Source organism: Cariama cristata, unplaced genomic scaffold (genome assembly GCF_000690535.1).
Source record: "Cariama cristata isolate BGI_N322 unplaced genomic scaffold, ASM69053v1 scaffold18491, whole genome shotgun sequence".
Taxonomy (NCBI): Eukaryota; Metazoa; Chordata; class Aves; order Cariamiformes; family Cariamidae; genus Cariama; species Cariama cristata.
In genome coordinates this window covers 2004-22849 of record NW_009598895.1, presented here as the reverse complement: position 1 = coordinate 22849, position 20846 = coordinate 2004, and the positions used below count along the sequence as shown (strand labels likewise).

At 43.7% G+C, this 20846-nt stretch overlaps 1 protein-coding gene across 1 annotated transcript; it reads left to right on the top strand.

Moving 5' to 3' along the window:
- Positions 1 to 11831: 11831 nt before the first annotated feature.
- On the top strand, positions 11832 to 19634 carry LOC104156240 (cell adhesion molecule-related/down-regulated by oncogenes-like; the record flags this gene model as incomplete). The annotated part of the gene is made up of 7 exons (XM_009709489.1): positions 11832 to 11910; positions 14101 to 14373; positions 15934 to 16080; positions 16389 to 16532; positions 16958 to 17245; positions 18112 to 18381; positions 19293 to 19634. Coding segments are annotated over exons 1-7 (1543 nt in total), but the record flags the coding sequence as incomplete, so codon positions are not given.
- Between the last annotated feature and the right edge of the window lie 1212 nt (positions 19635 to 20846).

Sequence of the window (20846 nt, the reverse complement as noted above, 5' to 3'; positions counted from 1 at the left end):
GCTTGATGGAGATTTGAGTCTCCTCTAATAAAACGCAAGCTAAGGAGGAAAACCCCGAGGGTTTTTTGGAACAGAAGATGTTTTCTGTTCCTGCCACTAATCTTTGTTGCAGAATGAAATCGGAATGTATGCTTTAAATCTTTGTCAGGGTGTAGAAGGAAGCTGGCGACGGATGTAATCAAAAATGTTATTAGCAAAACTCCCTAAATATGTTGAAATTTCAGGCTTAATGATATGATTTTAAATTCAGCTATTCGGACTGAGGCATTTCTTTTAGGTGCAGATTGCACTTTCACATGGCTGTGTGAGTCAGGATGAGCTGGAGAGGAGTCCAGGACCAGATCATGGACAGTGGACGCTGAAGTTAGACAGTCTGCAGTTGTGTGGCTCGACTCTCTTCAGCTCTGTGAATCGTCATAGGAACAGATCTTGAATGAATTGGGCGGCAGCATCCCATTTGAGGCATGGTTTTCTAGATTATGGGCTTTTGAACCAAGTGCTTTAAAAAAAAAAAGTCTAGTCTTCAAATTTAGCATTTTTGCCTAATTAGTGCATTTGCTGTTGCTGGTACGTAACCAACACGCATGGGAAGTATGTATATTGAGTTTGAAACAACTCTTACTGGTCACAGTAAAACACAATGGAGCAACACCAGATCCTACGTGTGGGAGCAAGGACCCTAATCCACCTACCCGATACGATGTGAGACCCAGAGTTTCCAACCTTATTCTTGTAGGTTGGAATAAGGAAACCGCAAGTAACCCTCACCCTTCTGACTCTTCTTCCTGGGGTGGAGAGCCTGCAGGTTGAGGATGTAAAAGAAGCTAAAGTCCTTCTCTGAGCCAAAGGTGTGAAGCTGTTTATTTTCACTCTGGAAATGTATATATTGCAGGAGGCAGATGCTAGCCTGCTTAACCTAAGCGTTCACTACTTATCTGAGGTCTGGCAAGTGTACAAGTGTTGTCCCTTCTAATCCCCCAGTATTAAAAAGTCCAGGCACCTTTCTCTGGCTAAGTCTGAGATTTACTTTGAGAAAAAAAAAAAAACCAACACAAAAAACCCCAGAAAACCACACAAAGAGAAGCCAAGAAAAAAAAGAAACATTTGCTTTCCTTGCCAAGTTTAAATGAAGACTAATGCCGTGGTGCTGCTTAATCTTGTTTTTTTTGCTATCTGATGGATGCTAACGTGGGATGGAATCAATCCCGGCAGCTGGTTATCTTTGCAGGGCCCCTGTGTGTCGCTGAGCTCGGCATTAAAGTTTTGTGGGGGAGCTGACGTGCTATGAAGAGTCTCGAACCTTCCTCCCACATTGCGAAGCCATGGCAGTTATGTCCCTTCTTCCTTTCGGGAAGATGTCTCCTGGAATCTCCGGTCTGCTGTTGGATGTCTGACCAGAAATCCCATTCAGCAGAGTAGGCTATGTCTGTGCGAGTGAAAATAGGGCGCAGGCGGGTTAACCTGGTGGAAAATTCTCCCTGGTACCCATGATGAAGCTTAACTACTTTCCTATCAGTTGCTCATGTTTGAACTGGTCCTGCTGGTAATAGCTGCCATTACCCTGATTTGCGAGAGGAGGTGGAGGGCTCCGACTCGTGAACTGCAGCTATTTGACGCTGCTGCCGCCCCCCCTCGCACTGCCCTTCCATTTTGGGCTGGGGTCCCTGCCTCTAGCAGGGGTGAGCCGACAGCGTGGTGTCAACTCGGAGCTCAGCTGCAAGGACTGAAATGGCAGAGCTGGAGAAGCCAAACCCGCAGGTTACGATTTCATGATCATTGCTTCTTCCCCTGGCTCATTGCTCTCCTTCGGCTCCGCTGGCACGAGGAAGGAGGTGGGAAGCTATGGCCAGCCCTCGGTTGTGCAACACCACTGAGCAGATCCAACCCAAAGCCCCCTCTCTCCTTCCCCGCCGTGTTCCACAACCCCTCCCCGCGTGGAAGCAAGGTCAGTTTGTTGTAGAAAACCTGACCCGACCAACGTGATCTTCTCATGTATTTTTCTGCCTAGCTGTTTCATTGAGACAGGTTTTATCGGGACCCGAGGCTAATGGGATGGTTTTGCTAGAGGAATATTGTCAGTGGTGTCAGGATTCCTTCCCTCTAGCTTAAGAAGTGCGGGAGCGTGTTTTTGCCGGACAGTTCGGACTTCAGTTTTGAAACCAGGTTTGATCTTGTTGAGCGTGGGGGAAGGGAGGGGAGGAGAGCAGTAAAACTGAATTACCCGGTTAGCTTACTGTAACGCTGAATTGTTCGAAGGCTTGTTTGGATCGAGGGAAGAAAGGACAGACTCCTTCCTCCTTTCTCCCTCAGCTGTCACTGGTTAGCCGGTTTGCTTTCTAATAGGTGGTGTTCTGCGTATCTACCCTGGCGACTGCCGTTCAGCGGCAGCGGGTGTTGGCATTGCGTGTGACGGTGTACGGACCGTTGTAAAAGGAGAGGAAACGGCAATTTCAAGTGGAGGACAGCGCTTTTGCTTAGGAAACTGAGTCAAAATGGATGAGTTGCTGGGTTTTGTGCATGATTTCAGCTGTCCACAGGCATGGTGAATTCTGAAGGGTGACTAACAACTCTGCTGTAACACACAGGCTTTGCTCTCCAGTTCCAGCGCGCCTCCCATATCCTGCAGCCATGAGTTCACAGGCTCCTAATTGCCTATGATGTAAGACAGCAGTAGATGAGGTTGCTATAAATTCTGGCTGCAGGTGTGGATTTAATAGTTGTGCTTCCCTTTAAGGGATCGTGGATAGCATGGATCCCTGCAAGTTGCAACAGACTGAGTTGGACTCAGGGTGAGGCAGCTAAAAGAACCCATTTGCTTGTGGTGTGGTGTGTGGGGGTTTTTTTGTTTTTTCTTTTAGAGCTGTTGCTTGCTGGAGGCTACCAATGGACGAAGTGTCAGTGTTCATCTGGAATCGCCTTGGAAATGAGCTTGCTGTCCTCTAACAGAGCTCAGCCCTGGTTGCTCTTCTTTCCATGAACCTTCTCTCGCGTCAAAACCTACCAGGCGTGCGAGCGCTGCTGGAAGCAGACATTTAAGTGGCGCGTGTGGACACAAGCTCCTTTGTCTGAGAGTCTGACAGGTTTTTCTGATGACCAGAGTGAGCCTCTGGTTCTAGTCCTTTTTTTAATTGAGCTTGATTCCGGTTCTAGGAACTGTAGAGAGATTATAATCACGAGTGATCGTCCTTGACAGGCAAAATGCAAATGTTTTGGAGGGGAAAAGACACAGCCTGAGGCAGTACCGAAGCTTGCTGTGGCATGTGCGTGTGTAGCTGGGATAATTAGGACGATGAGTCCCCTAGCTCCCTTGAGGAAAAAGTCTCGCTTGGAGTTGGGTTTTGGTTTTGTTTCGTTTTTCTTAATTTTTGCTTACATTCATTCAGTTCAGAGTCTATTAAAGATACTGAAGTGGTGCTTTGTAAGTCTTATGCTGTTAGAGTGCAAAGTTCCCTTTCACAGATGTCCATTGGTATCCCCTCCTTAGGGGCTAGCGCTCCAAGATTGCACGCTGAGCTGAAACTGCTCCCTCATCCAGGTGAAAACCAAACCTCCTTTTTCTTTGGCTGAATTTTCAGCTGGATCTGCCAGCAGATCTGACTCACTCGGTGGCCGCACGATTGTTGGTGCAGATAGGAGAATGCAAGCCAGGTCCTGAAGGAAGGTGTTAGTTACTGCCCTCCTCGGCAGCAGCCTGTCTTTAAATTGGCTTAAACTGGTTGCGAAATCTCATTCTTAGTAAAAATCACTGAGTTGAAAAAGTAAATCAAACGCCTTGCTCCGAGGATCAGGCTGGCCCTGTAAGAAGGAGCGGAGAGGGGGAGGTTGTTGGCAGAAGGACCCTTTGAGACGCGGTTGAAGGTGAGTGGAGCTGTCGGTGGTGATCGTAAGGCAGTGCGACGGAATCGGTACGGGTGTTGAGCTAGATAACGGGGAATAAAATGGGAATTTGAGGCAAAGTAGTGCCTAGTCAGGGAGAGAATGAGAGGGGTGAGATCTCGGGCGGCTGAGAAGAGCAAATTTTGTATGTATTTGTTCTACAGTTACTCTGATGGAACTGTTAGATTAATGATACCTTTGGATCCCTTGGGGTCTAAAAGCCCTTATTTAGGCATTTAAGCATAATTGCAGCACGGCAGAACTGTATATTAGGCTAATGCTCTGTTCTTTTTCTTCCCCCGAGGCTAGAAGAGTCAGAAACCATACCCACTTCATTAGCGTGGCAGCAGGGGGACTGTCCCAGCTTTTATTTTTTTTTCCCCTGAAGTTAATAAAATTAACCTAATTGTTATGCCTGTTTGTGGGTAAGAAAGTGTGACTTCTGTGATTATTTTTATCCCCCCCCCCCTCATCCCCATGTCTGTCTTGCTGTGACTGGTGCCAATACAGCAGGATGGAAATCCCGGGTCTTCCCCGATCAGAGCACGTTCGTGTGTCGATAGCAGATTAGTGACTCGGGAACATTTTCAGCTGCAGAGGCACAGTACACAAACCGTTAAATTTTCTTCCCTCGGCTCACAAATCCATTTCTTCAGTCAATGCCAAAGCATGCGTTCTTCTATCAAGACCATATGTACGCCAAGACCGAGGTTTTCAAGTCAAGGTGTTTTTGAAATATTGGAGTGCAAATTAAGTATCTGAGTAATCTTAACTGTCTTCTAAAAAAAATTCTCTATCAGCCTCACATATAACTCAAAGGATTAATGGAAAGCTAAACTTTGATCAGAGTCCAACAGCTGATACCAACCATGAGACTTTCCAGGCCTGAAAGCAAAATAGAAAAATCCGACGAACAACTCGGCAAAAGATCTGCTTCTCCATCTTTGAGGCAGGCCAACTCTTTTGGTCATGTTTGCAGGCTAATACATCCTTTTTTTTTTTATGTTCCCCTCAGTTGATTAATGTGTTCTTGTGTCACCTTTAGCCTGTGACACTGGACCTTACCTGTAACGGAGTTTGACTAAATTACTGATATTATTTAGGATGTTTTATAGCTTTGGAAAAAGATGCATATGCCTTAGTAAGGAAGGGCCATCAGAACTTAAGGTCCCCTGTCCTTGTAGGAACTCAGTCACTTGTCTCATTTGCTCAGTGCTGGCTGGTTTGGGTTTTGGTTTTTTGGTTTTTTTTCCTGCCATCTGCCACGTTGAGGAAATATTCAGTCTGTATTTTTTGGCAAAAATAATGTGCTGTTACAAACCACTGCAGAATTGATAAAGTATTTTAGCCCCCAAAATTGCTCTTGGGATTCATCACTGATTCGCAGGGTGGGGATTTAAATTGCATGGAGGAAGCATGAAACTTCATGCAAGGCTGCTTATAAAAATGCGTGTTACCTAAAAAGAGTAAAAAGTCCCAGTTGAAAAAAGTGGGACTACATGTTGGGAACACTTGGATGCTGGCTGATTTGGATGCTAGGCATGGGTATGGGCAGAAATTTGGAGGTGTTAATGAAATTGAAGGCGAGGATCGCAACAGTGGTGCAACTCTAATGTCTCTCCTTTAAGTTGTTAGGCTAAGGATCTAGAAAGTATACTCTCATTTGTTTAAAATGTCACAAATAAATATGAACATAACATCAAAGGATGCTTTTTTTTTTAGTAATTTTTCAATGCCTTTCCATTCGGTCTCTTTCTGTAGATACCTTTGAGGATGTTTCATTGCCTTCTGACCTGTTGTTATCTTTCACGTGTGGTTTATAGGGTCACTGTCAGCAAACTGGTTTTCTGTGGGGTTTTTCCCTTTCAGATTTTTTAGGATAGAGAAAATACAAGGCTTGCAGGACAGCTAGGCAGAGTTCAGTTTGTTTTCTAAAAGCACCCACAAACTCCCTTTGAAGTACGTCATTTTCTTACTTACACTCACAAAATCCTGTCTTTCGTGATGCGATAATTCTAATACAAATGCCTAATTATGGTATTTAAATAAAAAAAAAAAGGAGCCAAAACCCACTTATGTAAATGCCTGGCTCCTTATCTCCATTGCTCGGCTTCCTGTAATTTAGTAACACAGAAACTGCAGTTTCAGTGCTCGAGGTGGAGAAGAGAGTAAACCGGGAACACTTGAATTTTTTTTTATTTTTTTTTTTAACGCAAGCTGTGATTACAGCACGATTCTTTTTGGCGCTTGAGCCCTCTTTTCGGAGTGTAATTAGGAACACATTGATTCTTATTGCAGCTGGCAGCTGCTGGCTATTGCCTTTTTCAGCTTATGACCCCCATAGTCCCGCTGACCTTTCCTGGGGTTAGTCGTAGGCCCTTTTCATTGTGATGGGCTAGAAGTGGCTCATGTGGAGTTGATTATTTCCTTGCTTGTCTGGCCTTTTTGGTGCCATAACTCCAAGTCACTTCCATTTTCTTCCCTTGCTTTTGGCTGACCACAGTGAAAGGAAATGCTTTTGCTGGCGACAGGATCGGTTTGCACGCTCGACTGACTCGATTGAGACCCTGAAAAGGGGGGAGGGGGTGGGTAATGAACACCCTAGGTGCTGCATTTGCTTTTTAAAGGTTGATGGTAATGATTGAGTAGTCATTAAGCATTCATTAAAAAAAAAAAATAAGGCTTCAGCGGGCTCGGTCACCTTTTAGCAACCTCCAACCTGCGTGTTGGCGTTTAAAAATGCATCCGCCGCATCCTCAACGTACGGCAAGCACGTCTTTAGGAGCGGCACGTACGGGTTATGTGGCGTGTGGGCGAACGCACCGGCGTCGATCGCTCGGGACTACTTGAAGGCTTTCCCAACTATATTTATTCCCAGGAATAAACCTTGGCGGTTAGTCCGTAAAGCCGACGGGCAGACTGTCGGTTGCTACCGGGCTGCTAACCCGCTCCTCCCCAGCACAAAAAGCTAATGAAGTATATATGCCAGCTGTTACACTCATTTTGCCAGACCCCAGGAGGACAGCGTGAAGACAGTCAGTGATCAAAGGCTTTGGAGATCACTGAGGAGCCGAGCTGCAGGAATGTCTGATTGCTTTCTCTTGGAATGCCACAGGCTTCAATACCTTTTTTTTTTAAGGTGTCTTGGTGTGAGATTTAATGATCTAACTCGCCTTGTTTGCGCTAAAGGCGCGCTGTTTTAGTTAATTCTGGGGGTTCGTTTGCTCTAAATTGAGGTGCTTTGAAAATCTGTGATTTTTGTTGTACTGGGGAGCAAGTTAAGATTAAACTTTTTCTTGGTAATTCTGTAATAAATGACCTGGGGGAAGGGGGGTAAAAACCAACACACCAACTTGCTGTGCTTTAGGTGTTAAAGCACATCTAGTATTATAAAATGAGGTTGGATTAATTGATTTTGAGTTGCTGCCGTTTAGGAAAAATAGGAAATCTTTAGTACCTGAAGGTGTTTTACTCCAAGTGAAAACTGTGTTGTCCTGTCTGCAGCTGGTGGGCAGCGGTGCCCTGAGGCAGCAGCTCTCCATCGCTTTTTCCTCAGGTTCCTTAGAGAAAGCTCTCAGCTCCTGGAGGTGGAGTGGGCAACCTGAATAACTCCCTCTGTTCCCGAGCGTGCCGTTTCCTTCCTCCTCCTCCTCCTTCCACGCTTTGCTCCGACATTTATAGGACCCGGTGCGTTTGGCTGGTGAGAAAACCCTTTCATCCTTTAGCTTCAGCATGCTGAGACGGCTCGCTGAAGGTCAGATGGGTTTTGGAGGGGAGTGATGGAGTGGGAATATGACAGAAATTAGATTGAGGTGGGGTTGGTGGCTAAATAGCTCTGGTGGCTGCTTGCTTTTGGCAAGGGAGGGTGTCCTGCCAGCTGGTTGGAGATGGCAGGAAGATGATTCAGGGAGCTAAACCAGAGGGAACAAAAACTATGAGAAAGGGCGGTGGGGTGGGGAAGGGTGTGAGATAATGTTCTTTTTAGGAGTGACTCTGCCCTCAGTTCCAAGGGTGGAGATGAGAAGTTCATGGTCTGGTAAATAAGCAGGGCAGGTTCTCAGTGTTTTGAAGGACACAGGATCCTCTGGAGCTGGGAACCGTATGAGTGCGTGGCAAACGGCAGCATTTAGTAATCTTTTAGAGTGCTAACCCTTTTTTGAGGGGCAGGCATGGGTAGGAGTGAGTTAACGTGGAGGTGATGGGTTAAGTTAGTTACCCTGAACGGATCAGACATGTGGAGCCTTACATTGAAGACCACTGGTTTCTGGAGAAGGAGCAACAAGCGTGAAGTTTTGGGAAGAGAGGAGAGGGTCACTGCCCGGGCTGTGCTGAGTCTGTCCAGAGCAGAAATGAGAAGCCTGCGTGGCCGGTCCCATGCTCGTGTCTTCCCATCTCAGCCCAGTAGGACATTTTGGTAAGTCTGTGTGCCGAGGGCTGCTCGCTGGCCCGGTGTGGTCCGTGTCCGTCCCGGTGAGGTCTTCAAGCCTGGACAACCAAGTGATTGTGTGCAAGCTGCCCTGCAGAACCCAGCCGGCCTGTGCTGGCTAACAGTGGGGACAGCCCTGCTCCTGCACTGGGAAACCTCTCTGCTGCTCCTAAAAGGACTTATTAAAATGCACCTTTCTGCTCTGTTGGCACTTAACTCTGATGATTTATTTTGGTTGCCTGGAGATGGCATCCCTAAGGTCGCGGGGCCGAAAGTGTGAGCTGATGGACAAGCACGTGCTTGTCCCCATGGCTGTTTGGCGAGGGATCCCTTTTAAAAAGGGTCTGTGACAAATGAGGTGCGCAACCAGAATTATGTCATCTTCAGAAGTACTCCGTTGTACTAATTATCTCCAAAAGTTCCAGGTATGCGTTTCTGGATGCCCCTGCGTGTGTACCGTGCTTCCGAGAGGTGGGCATCTGTCGGAACGGTCGGGACGACGACGACTCCTGACATGAGTCCATTGTCTTCCTCATTTCCCTTGATCCACAAGCAGCAAGTTACTTTAGAGCTGACAAGGAGGAAATAATGAAAATAATTGGAAGATGACTTTAAATGAAGCTGTCTCGGTGGAAGGAGGAAAAATATGGGCCTTTGCTGCACTGTGTCTTTCTGATGGTCTGGAGAAATTGCCAGTGAAAGTGGAGAGGACTTTTTTCTTGCTCCATGAAAACCGTGTCCATCTCTGTTGAACCATGAATATTATTTATATGAGTAACTCCTGTTACTACTGTTTTATTTTAAAAGGCTCGGAAATAGCCCCTTTTCTCAGTGGCATCTCTTACTTCAAAACAACTTTTGACTATTTGATCCACCAGTGATGAAGATTTCATCCTCTCAAGAGAGGAATAGTAAATAGTGGGCAGAGTGAGCTCAGCTTGGAGTTGGAGATGCGTAAATGGAGCCACATCTAACCAAAGTACTCTGCTTTCCCTTCCCAGTAGGTCCCCAGTGACTGGTACTTGCTGTCGGAATGGGAGTTCAGGGTTATTGAAATGATGGCAAAGGGGAAGAGTCCTGTTTTTCCATCCCCAAGGCCTTTTAACACTTGGATATGTATAAATATAATATCAAAGAGGCAAGGTTTCCTCACAAAGACTGCAAAACTATGAGCGGTGGTCTGGCCCTCTTCTCTGTACCTACCAAGGGGCTTCTGTAGTGAAAGAAAAAGAAGCAAATATTTTGGGGTTGCGTATCACGCATTGAATCTCATCTTCCCCCTGTGTTCCCATATCTACCAGCAAATAAGACGTTTCTGCAGTCCCTTCAAAAGTAGGTGTTTGAGAAACTTTGTTCGGGTGCCTGAGTGGTGTTGCTGAACGATGCTACTCCAATTAAAGCATGTTTTTTTTGTTGTGGGTTTTTGGTTTTTTTTCCCCCTCCAGTCAAAGAGCTTTGGTCTTTGTGGCTTGCTTTGTGTAATCGCTGCTTTATAGTTGATTTTCACCATCCGAAAGCCTGCGAAAGCCAAACTGGTAGGTCAAAAGAGGAGTAGCTGTTGACACTGGCAGCTAGGAACATGTAAAGAGAAAGATAAACAGAGGGAAATCAGAGACTGGATAAAGTAGATCTCCAAAGATAAAGTTTAGTTAAAGATAATGAGCTGGCCTTGTTTAAAAAGACAGCTGCAAAATAACCCGGTAGCTCCATGTGCTGGGGTTAAAGTTGACCTAGAATATACGTTTCATTGCTTTTCATAAATAAATAGTGGAGGGAAGATTTGGCAAAAAGCAACATTGGGCCCCCCCCTCCTCTTCAGCAAAGTGTTTGATGTTAACAAGTTCTCTGGGTGTTTACTTTGTCTTCTGCGTTCGCTGGTGGAGCGGCTCTCCTGCCCTTGAACCAAGCGAGAATTCAAATAAACCAAACCCCTTTCTCCACAGCTGGTCTCTTCTGCCATCTGCGTCTTTTACCAAAACAGCCTTGGCTCTCGTTGGGGAACCAGCCTGGTTTGCAGAATTACCGGATCTTCCGAACAGCTGAAATAAATTTGCCGGATCAGATAAAACTGCCCAGAAACGGGAGCAGAACTCGACAGCATTTCTTTCGGCCTTCTCAAGCTGTCATTATAAGCCTGGAGTGCAATTTGCAGGGAGAAGTGGCAGTAAGCAAATAGCTCTATAAAATCTAGAGTCATACTTTTATTATTATTGGAGGCTTTTCCCGGCACTTATTTTGCATATATATATTTTACAGTGATGTTCCGATGATAAAGTACTGTTATTTTTAAATAAACCATGGGAATAATTTTGCTGTTGATGTCTGGATCTGGCTTCTTGGAAAGCAAATGGCTGCGCGAATGCTCAGTAAAGTGGGACTTATTTCTATCAAGCATCTGTATTGTTGCACTTGTTTCTGCGCGCTGCCAGTGAAACTCCTAGTTATTGTGTGTGTGTTATATATATGTTTATATACACGTCTGATATATGAGATGTTTAAAATATATGTTGAGTGTTATCAGCAGCGGAACTGTATGGTCGGGCTGATAAATGAAGTAACTGTGCTAAATGAACTCAAATCTTATTCATCATAATATTACACAAGGCAAATAAAAAAAATTTAAATGAAGGACAGCTGCAGGTTTTTTTTTTTCCGTCTTGGAGAAGAGGGAGTTTGATGGAGACTCTGTCAGAAATGCTGTTTCTGAGACTCGCCTCATACAAGTTAGGTTGCTACTTTAATGATTTAGTTTGTATTTTTTGGTGAGGAAAGTAAGATCTTACACAGCCAAATAGTCAGATGTGATATGGCCAAGGAAAGGACTATCCTCTAGTAGAAGCGGCCACGTAAGTAAAAGCGTACATCGTGAATGCCGCAGAAGTATATATGAGAAAGCAGTATTGGTTTGGGAATATAAATGAGAACGAGATTAATATTGATGACTTTTTTCCATAGGCATTTGCTGTCGTTTGACTATAAAGCATGCTAGAAGGAGCAAGCAGATGACATGTCTCAGTAAGCGGGTTTAGAGCCGTTACAAGCTGCATCACAGCATGTAGATTCATAAAAACTTGTACAACAAGTGTAGCCTGGTGATAGATGGTCAAATGATTATTGTTTGCAAACAATATTATCTCCAATAGATAAGCTGTTTACTTTGGACTTCAGTTCCTCTGGTTGGAAAGTAGTCTAATTTATCAAGGCAGTACGATTCGGTGCAGATGCCTCGTACCCCAGCTGTCGAAAATATCTTTTATTAAAAATAGTACTTGGAAACATAGTTAAGTTCAATTTCAAACTCATTTTTACAGATGGTTTCTATATTGCAAAGAATATTGGCCGTTTCCTGGTCACGCTCTTTTTTTTTTTTTTTTTTTTTTTTTTTTAAACCTCAAACACTTTGTTGTAAGAAAGTTAAAAGACTAACTCCTGAAACTTAATGTAGACATCTGTTTGTTTGTTTTGTAGATTTTTGGGTGCCTCATCTTAGTCTGGAGCTTCCTGCTTTCAACTTGTGTAATCTGGCGCTATGCATCCGGATCCCGGACGCTTACAGGCACTACTGCTCTTCTTCGCTGCCGCGAGTCTCATCTCTGCCACGAGTTCAGGTACGACCTTCTCGCCTGAGCCGAGATGACTTTGCTTGGAGGTTTTGGAGGTTGAGCCTGTCCTTTGGAATGAGCAACGATTTGGAGTGCATTTCAAAGTGGCCAACTTTAAGGCATGTTATCAGTAATCTGCTTTTAAGGAAGCATAGAGCACTTAAATGCAGTCTTAAGCTGAATATATGGCGTTGCTTTTGAAAACTTGGCTCAAAACAAGTGCTAGAACGTGGAGGACTCTCAGTTACGTAGGTTTGTTCTTTGGGACCTCCGTGGGCTTAGCTGGATGCTGATTTTGCTGCGTACAGTGCATCTTGCGTTCCCATGGGGTTGGGAGGGTTTTGAAATTTGCAGGGGGAAAGGGGAATCGAATCTTTGAAACGTGAACACTGATGCGTGGCTGCAGTTGGAACAGCTCTTGTGTTAAAAAAAGAAGAGGGATGGTTTTAATTGGCACATCTGCTCTGTGTAGTCAGCTTGTCTTAACGTAACCACACAAAAAAGAAGCTTTTACTACTTTTAGCACTTCATAGCCAATCATTATAAGCAAATGGGATAAATTTTATTTTTCAAGCAGTCATAGGAGATAAATTCCAGCTGCGGGGTCACTGCTACCAACTTTGACTTTTACACTGAGCACAAAGCGATGGTGTCATAAGCAAGGGCAAGGGCGAAGATGAAAGCAACAGTGCAATTTCATAGCAACTGGTGGCTAGCAAACTACAAAGGTCATTGCTTTTCTCTTATCCCTGGAAATTCAAACTGAACTAATAGGAAAAACAGTTTTCTAATTAAAAGCTAAAAATGGACATCTGGAGTCCTGTGAAATGCTTGGATACCATTTTTATGGATTTCATCTTTTTTTGTTAAGTGAAGCCACACTTTAATTTCCAGTTTTATTTTATGTTTATGCAGATAGTTTATGGTTCTGTTAAAAATGCACGCTTTCTCATCTGAAACTCATAAACAGAGCTTGGATGGACTGACTTTAGAAGAAAAGCATGAGCTGAGGGCCCCACCTACAAGAAAACTGTCTCTTATTTAGATGTCATTTAATATCATCTTGACCCGTACTGTCTGGAATTCCTTAGCTCATTTACAAACTAGGAGTTGTTTTCCCTTGCCACTGTGTTTATTTTTTTAATTTTATTTTTTTTCTCCTGCATTTCTAACCAAATAGGAGTTATTGGTGTTAATTGCCTTTTGCTTGCTCCCTTCATACAAAATCTTTAGCAGAGAATTCCATAGAAAACAAATGGAAATAATTCCCAGTCTTTCATTGGCCAGGATAGGAAAAAATTTCCTCCAACAAGCAGGAATTTTCTTCTGGCAAATAAATGGACTCTCATAACCAAGTTTTGTGGAACTGAACCTTTTATTTATTAGCAGCTTTTCCTGTTCATCTTTACTCAGTAAAGATAATGGATGCCCAATTCATCATTCTCGTCCTGATGAAGTCCATGTATTTGGAATTAACAAGAGCCTTTGCTGTTCATCCAGCTTTTTTTTTTTTTTTTTTTTTAATCCTGCTATTTTTAATTAGTTCTGCAGACTCGGAGACGGTTCTGCATAAATACCTGGCAGGCTGCTGCCATTTCTAAAATTTTACAAGTCACGTCCAGGCCCGCTTCATATGGGACAGATCAGCTACAGCTGCGTGTTCCCCTACTCCATCTCTTCAGGTGACGGGTGCCGTTTCACTCCGAATAAATTCAGCGGGATTGCAGTTTTTACCAGCACTAGCAAGTGTGATGCTTTTGCCTTGTGCACGCTTGGGGATGTATCTCACCCTTCCTCTATGCTGAACCTACCTTCATTTAATCACTGTTGCCCTCTTCGTGGGGTTTGGATCTTGGAGGTTTTTCTTCCTGGTGTTTGAGACAGAGTGGGAATCTGTCCTGAGTTCCTCTTGCCAAGGAAAAGGTGACACCTGCTCGAGTATCGCTAGCAACTTGGAGTTGAGAGAGCCTTTATTTGTCTGTGCTTGATCTGAATCGTCTTTGAGCAATATTTAACCTCCTGATGAAAGAAGTTTGCCAGGTCTGTGAGCAGTGGCAGGAGCCTTAGGAGAGAGCATTCCTATAACACAGATCAAGGTCACTCTTTTATACCAGTCAATCCATCGTTAACCTTATCGCTTGTGTTCATGCAAAATGCTGTTCGCTAACTGAGTATATATATCTTTTTTCCTTTTAGATTTAACTCCCCGTTTTATTTCTGAGCCCTTGTCTACTGTCCAGAAGTCTGGTGGGCCCGTACATCTCCGCTGCTCTGCCGAGCCTTCCACGGCTCGCCTTTCTTGGCTGTTTAATGGGGAGCCTCTGGACAGCAAGGTGGGAGAAGTGGAAATCCAGTCAGGATCTTTGACAATCGTCTCCCTTGGCCTCTCGATGTCTGGTCGCTATCAGTGCGTTGCTAACAGTAGCGTGGGCGCCGTTGTGAGCAGGCCTGCAACAGTATCGACGGGCAGTAAGTTAATTTTTCTTTATATTCTTTGTTCCTTGCAAATTAAGTAGACCTCATCTGGTTTGTATGATTTGTTTTTTCTTTGACTTTTGGAAAACGCCTAGTTTCAAGGTGGTTTGTTTGTTGTGTGGTTTTTTTTTTTTCCCTCAGCCAGTACTTAGTATATGATCTTTTTCACCAATTCTTTTTTTTCCGATGTCATCCAAGACCTGTCATGTGATGCAGCCCTGAAACAGATTCCTCAGAGAGCTTGTGGATCCCCATCCTCAGAGGTTTTTAAAGACTCAACTAGACAAAGCTACACCTGGTCGGTTTAGTGTTGGTGCTAGCCTCATTTTGAGCTGAAGGACCTCAAGAGTCCTTGCCAGCAAATATAAGTATTATTCAGTGAAATAACATTCATTTCAATGAATTGACCTGAAAGTACAAGGTGCCCAAAAACCTCTCTTCAAAAAGCATCTTGAAAGAGCAACTGAGCTGCCATGCCATTGCAGAAGCATGCTTGAGAGTTGAGAAGAAATGAGTGGGAATTGTTGCCTGCGAAATAAGTGCAAATTTTCCTTTTCACGTGTAGCATTTTCTTTAGTCAAAGCTGTCTAGATGTCCTTCAGCTGGGGACAGTCTTCTGTCCTTTTAGGTATAATTTCCCTTCTCTCGGTTGCACTGGTTCTTCTCATCAGTCTTTGCCTTGGTGCTTGATCTGTAAATTATTTGATCTTAAAGGACTTTAGAAGAGGAAGGGCGATGTTTTCCACACAGAAAGGATGATGTGGTGCTGAGAATGGGAATAGAATATTCCTCCATGAGTGTGATTTGTCTGCTTGGGATCGCGGGGCTGTCTGAATCAGGCCTTTGTCAAGCAGGATTTGAGTGATTTCTCTGTAAGGATACCTCATCTATGGAGCATGTCCAAAATCCCCCTGGGAGGAAAATTTCTTATAAGTGAGAGAAGTAAGTGTTTTGGTAAAGTACTGACCCATAGCAAGACCCTCTCAGGAGAGCTGTAAGGGTGGCTAACATAGAAAAACTTCACAACCTAGAAGATGCTTTGAACATGAAGGGAGTCGAAAAGCAGCTTTCACACTTTTCTCCTCCTTTTGAGATTTTAGTAGTAAATTCGAAGGTGCTGTTAGCTGTTGAGGTTTTCTGCTTGCCTCATCACTCATGGCAATGTACTCAGTGCTGTTTTACGGTCACAGAAGGATAATTTCATGTTTCTTACGGACAGGCTTCCTGCTGTTAGTGTAAATTGTCTTCTGTAGTGCCTTCAGAGCCCATGAGTAGCACTGCACTTTTTCCAAAATCTCTGCTTGCTTTTCCTGGAGCAGTTGAGGGAATGTAGAAACTAAAGTTTTTTCCCCCCCCCTCACTATTCCCATGTAAAAGCTGGCCCTTTCTGTAGTAAGGAAGTGTATGTACACGGGAGGGTTTATGCTATTATAGACTACATAAAAGACCATACGTGTTGATATGAATGTCCAAATGCTACACCGGAGAAGATAATCAGCTTGAAACCAGCTATATTTTAAGGCTGCTCTTAACCTTTTAACAATTCTCTTCTAGGTTTAGCTAATTTTGATATGTCGGTGAAACCTGTTGTTGCAGCAGAGGAAGGAGGTACGGCTTTCATCGGATGTAAGGTGCCAGAAAGTAACCCTAAAGCACAGGTTCGCTTTCAAGTGCGTGGAAAATGGCTGGAACAATCAACAGGTGAGATGTTTTATGCCACTGATCAGCAATACAAATATTCAGCAAAAGCTTGCCTGGATTTTTTTTCTTAGAACTTAAAGGAAAAAAAAACCTAGACTCCAGAAACTTGCAGAACTTCCTGTGCAAATGACTTTATCTAAACCTACCTTTTTAAATTAATGTTCTTTGCGTGACAGCATGATTTCTTTGTGATCCTGCATTTAGAATAAATTGATATATCTGACAAGTTATTTTAAAAAAATTTAAAAAAAAGGAAGCTTTTTTGAAACTTAAATATAATCTTCTTTTTTCCTTCCCCACTTGTTTAGACAACTACCTAATTCTTCCATCTGGAAACCTGCAGATTTTGAATGTATCTTTAGAAGACAAAGGATCCTATAAATGTGCAGCCTACAACCCAGTTACTCACGAGCTCAAAACAGAACTCACTGGACGTAAGCTTGTAGTCACACGTGAGTATTCAGTTCAACTTTCCAGAATTAATACATCTCAAACCAAATACATAGCATCCCTAAGATTTTTAGCATGGGCATATCGGCCTAAATATCCAGTGGTCTCAAATATCGTGTTATGTAAAATCTGTCCTTCATTATTTGCACATTCAATTCTTATTTTCCCCTTATTGTTGAGGAGCAGCACGACTGCTTTTCAGATCCCAAGAAGACAGAGCGCTTAGCCATGGACAAGGGGATACTGCTGATATTTCAGTTGCCAAACCGATTTCGGAGTGAGACTTCTGGAAGAGAGCGTTACAGCATTGTGCTTAGTCACGAGTATAAGCAGCTGTGTTTGAAAGACATCATGAACCTGGAGGAGAGGATGGGAGAGTGTGATTTAAAAGACTGGTTAGTGGTAAACCTAGTCTCCTTTCTTCCAGGCTCTTCCTCAGGTGGCTTCCGCATCCTTCACCCCCTGGGAGCCCAGAGCCTGGCAGTGCCCCAGCACAGCTCTCTGACTCTGGAATGTGTTGTCAGTGGGTTGCCTCCAACCTCCGTCCGCTGGGTTAAAGACGGCCGGGATGCGCTGAGAAAAGGCAGGTGGAAACTGCTGCACTCCCATCTGGTGACGGACAGGCTTGAGGCATCGGACTCTGGGAATTACTCCTGTGTGGTGGGAAATGAATTTGGAGAAGTGAAATACGTTAACTATTCGCTTACTGTACTTGGTAAGAAGTAAAGACGTTTTCACGTCCAGGCAATGAACGTTTGCTTTGTATACTTGCTGGTTTTGGCATCTGATTACAAATAGCCTAACATTCTTTCTCAACCTAAGCATATTAAAATAAAGAATAAAGATATATTCCGAATGACCGTATCTCATCAGCTCTCCCAAGTTAAAATCCGTAAGTATTTATCCCTTCACATCCTTCGCAGTCTGAAATAATTAAACAGTAAAGGATAAGAAACTCCGAGGGAAGAACTGATCTATTTATTTTTCTGCAGAGTGCCGAGTGTTAGGGGATACACTGTCAATAATGTGCCAGAGATCAGATGTTTCTCTTTTGAAGTTGTATATAAGCAAAAAGTTGGCGAGGAGAGGCGATATGTTTGGATGAGGACAAAAAAACAAAAGCAAAAGAAATATATTTGGCCTCCTTTGTGCGGCTGCAAGTTGTTCCTAATCTCCCCTTTCCTTTGTAGCAGATTTTCCTGTTGTTTGAGGTTTTTGCATCTGTGGCTGTTTTTGTTTGGTTTTTGAAATGTGTACTTTAGAGTAACTTGGAAAAGAGGTTGTTGACACACAATATGCCTTTTGTTATGGGAATGTCACTGAAGAATTATTTTGAAAATACAGGTGTTTTATTTACAGTACTAATGCAAACATGTGACTGTTTGGAATAGAAGGGAGAGACCGTTAAAATAAGCAAGTCGAGGGGGGGAAAACAACTTAAGGCTGCGTAGACCTGAAAGTGTGTGGGGCTTGCGTAGCCTTTGTATGCGATAAGTTTGCCTAACATTTTGCAGTATTTTGTTCAGGACTTAGGCTAAGATCAACCTACGGTGGTTTATATAAAATTATTTCTCTTTATAGAACCTGCCTCCATCTCGAAGGGACTGCAAGATGAAACCGTGGCCGCTGGAGCGACTGTGCATTTTTGGTGCGATGTTCGTGGAAGCCCTGCACCGACCCTCACCTGGCTCCACAACGCAGCTCCCCTCCGTCTCTCTCCACGACATTTGCTGACGGGAAACCGTCTGCGGATCCGCGGCGTCACCCAAGAGGACTCTGGCTTGTACCAGTGTGTAGCGAACAATGGGGTTGGATTTGTGCAGTCCACTGGGAGACTTCGTGTCCACCTGGGTAGGAGCACTTGCAGCCCTCAGGAACTCAAATTAAGCACTTGTACTTGAAGCTTTATTCTGGCTTTTTTATTTTTCCCCCCTCTAGGTTATGTATTGATTTGTTTCTGACCACTGTTTGTAGCACATCTTACAAAGAAGGTGCTTTCAGTTGAATTTTAAGAGATGTAGGTATTTCTGGGGTAACGTGGTTACTTGATACTTAAAACCTGGATTACCAGCTGCAATTAAATTGGCTTACGGTTGAATTTGGCACGATTTATTCTTCAATAGAATCAGAGTCCTGTTGTGCTGGGTGAACTGGTATTCTTAGCAGTATTGGCTGACCAGTAATTATGCTGGTTTATTATCCTCGAGTTAATGCACACTTCCCCTGTATCAGATTAGCAGGTACCAATACTCTTTTTGATCACTTTTCAGTCTATGATACTTTCTAATACCTAGAGAACTTGATTTCTGCCAGTACAAGGATGTTGGCAAGATGGTTGCTGTTCCTGTTCTCTCCCTGTCAGATGTAATTGAAGCTTTTGACCTTCTCTGTAGCTATGAAAATGGGTGTTAGCTGCTCAGAGCCTGGCTGAGCCGATATTTTGTGACTTGCTTGTCTGTGGAGTGGACTAAGCCAGTCTCGCCCCCACTGCATTGCTCACTGATGGTCAAGTCTTCATTATTTAGAAAATTGGGAGCATGGTTTGAGTGTAGTTTTCCATCAGCCTTCTCTAAGCACGAGTCTCAGCTTCTGGAAGGAGAGGAAGTCTGGAGAGGCTGTCTAGAGAAGAAATAACTATTAAAATGGTTAAAAAGAAGCACGCATTACTCTTTTAATTGTATTTGACTCATTTTGGCATTAGTGTCATATTCCTTAGCCAAATTCATTCTTTGGGTGTTGGTTTTCTCTTTTTCCCCCTCTAGGCAAAGGCTCTAGGCCAGTTATAGTCTCTTCACCAGCAAGCATCACTGTGATAGATGGTGGGGACGTTACGCTGTCTTGCAATGCCACCGGCCTACCTGTTCCCGTGATCCGTTGGTACAACAGCAGAGGACTTATGACCAACCACCCTTCCCACGTGCTTCATTCAAAACCTCCAGCGCTGCCAGGCAGCGCTGTCACAGAGCCCACCTACTTCTTCGTGTCTCAAGCGGGCTCGAGCTTCTTACACATCAGGAACGTGACTCCCGAGCACGCCGGGGAGTACATGTGCGAAGCCATCAACGAGCACGGCTCCGTGGTGTCAAAAGCCTTCCTTACAGTTGGTAAGCTCGAAGCGTAAAATTGTGCAGTTGGGTCCTTGATTTCAGTGAGAAATGCCTCGAAATAAGAAGTTAACGGCAGGTAGAGGTAGTGTGGGTATCCTGGGGAAACGAAGCAGAGGTGCCTGAGCTGTCTTTGTGGAGCAGTTCCTCCCTCCCATCTTAGGGAAAGGAGAAACGGCTGTGTGTATTTCATGGGCTTGGCCGCCTTCTACCTGATAAAAGCTGTCCAAGGATGTTGGGTTTATTTCTTGAAATAGCTACTAGGAAAAGACAGTTCTTATACTAAAGGGAAGATGGGAAAGAGATATTTCCTTTCTTCACATTGGAATATTATGTGATGTTAATAAGAGGTTTAAGCTCCTCCAAGTTCCCTTGACAAGCTAAGATACAGATTTTTAGTTGCATGAAGTGCAACTTGCCTTAGTAAATTTAGCTGAATGACAGCAAGATTTAAGGTCAGTGGAATTTAATAAGTGTCCCTATATTTAAAGTTCTTCGTTACCACCGGTTAGAGTTTAAAACTCTCGTAAATAATTTGGAGAGATGCTTAAAGGTTCACTTAGAGGAAGAAAGAAAGAAGAAACCTCAAGAAAGTGATCCCGTCATGTAGTTTTATAAATAAGTTATTGTTGGACCTTGCTGAGTGGAAACACCAAACTAAATATCATCCCAGAATGCAGTTTGTGTCAAATAGAAAAATCCCACTGCTTTTGCCTCAGAATTTTATGGCAGTGAGTTCAATTTTAATGTTTCGTTTATTAGCTTTTATCGGTTTCTAATATGTTGTACTAGCTGCTGATTATAGTGCAGAGGGCGGTTAGGGCATTTGGTTTTGATATAAAAATCCTGAAGTAGTTTCTGGGAGCTGCTAGGGTTTTAGAAAAGTTCCCAACCATGCCAAAAGACGTGCTCAAACATTTAGCTGTTTTAATGAAGAATTTGTGCCAGGTAACACTTCTGAAGCACCTGAATGACTTCAGCTGCGATTCCAGTGTGTTTCTTCGGTAGTAGAATCAACTTAAGCAACTCTCAACCTCAGCAGCTTATTCGCATAATTTCCCTTGTGCACGCACGCAGTAAGAGAGTTTATTTGGCTGAAAAATGTACCTTTTTTTTCTTTTAATTTTTTTCTTTCTGCTGGATCTGTTCCATGACATGATTCATTGCATGGTCTTAAAAGCGGGCAGGGCAACTTAAGCTACCATCATAGTG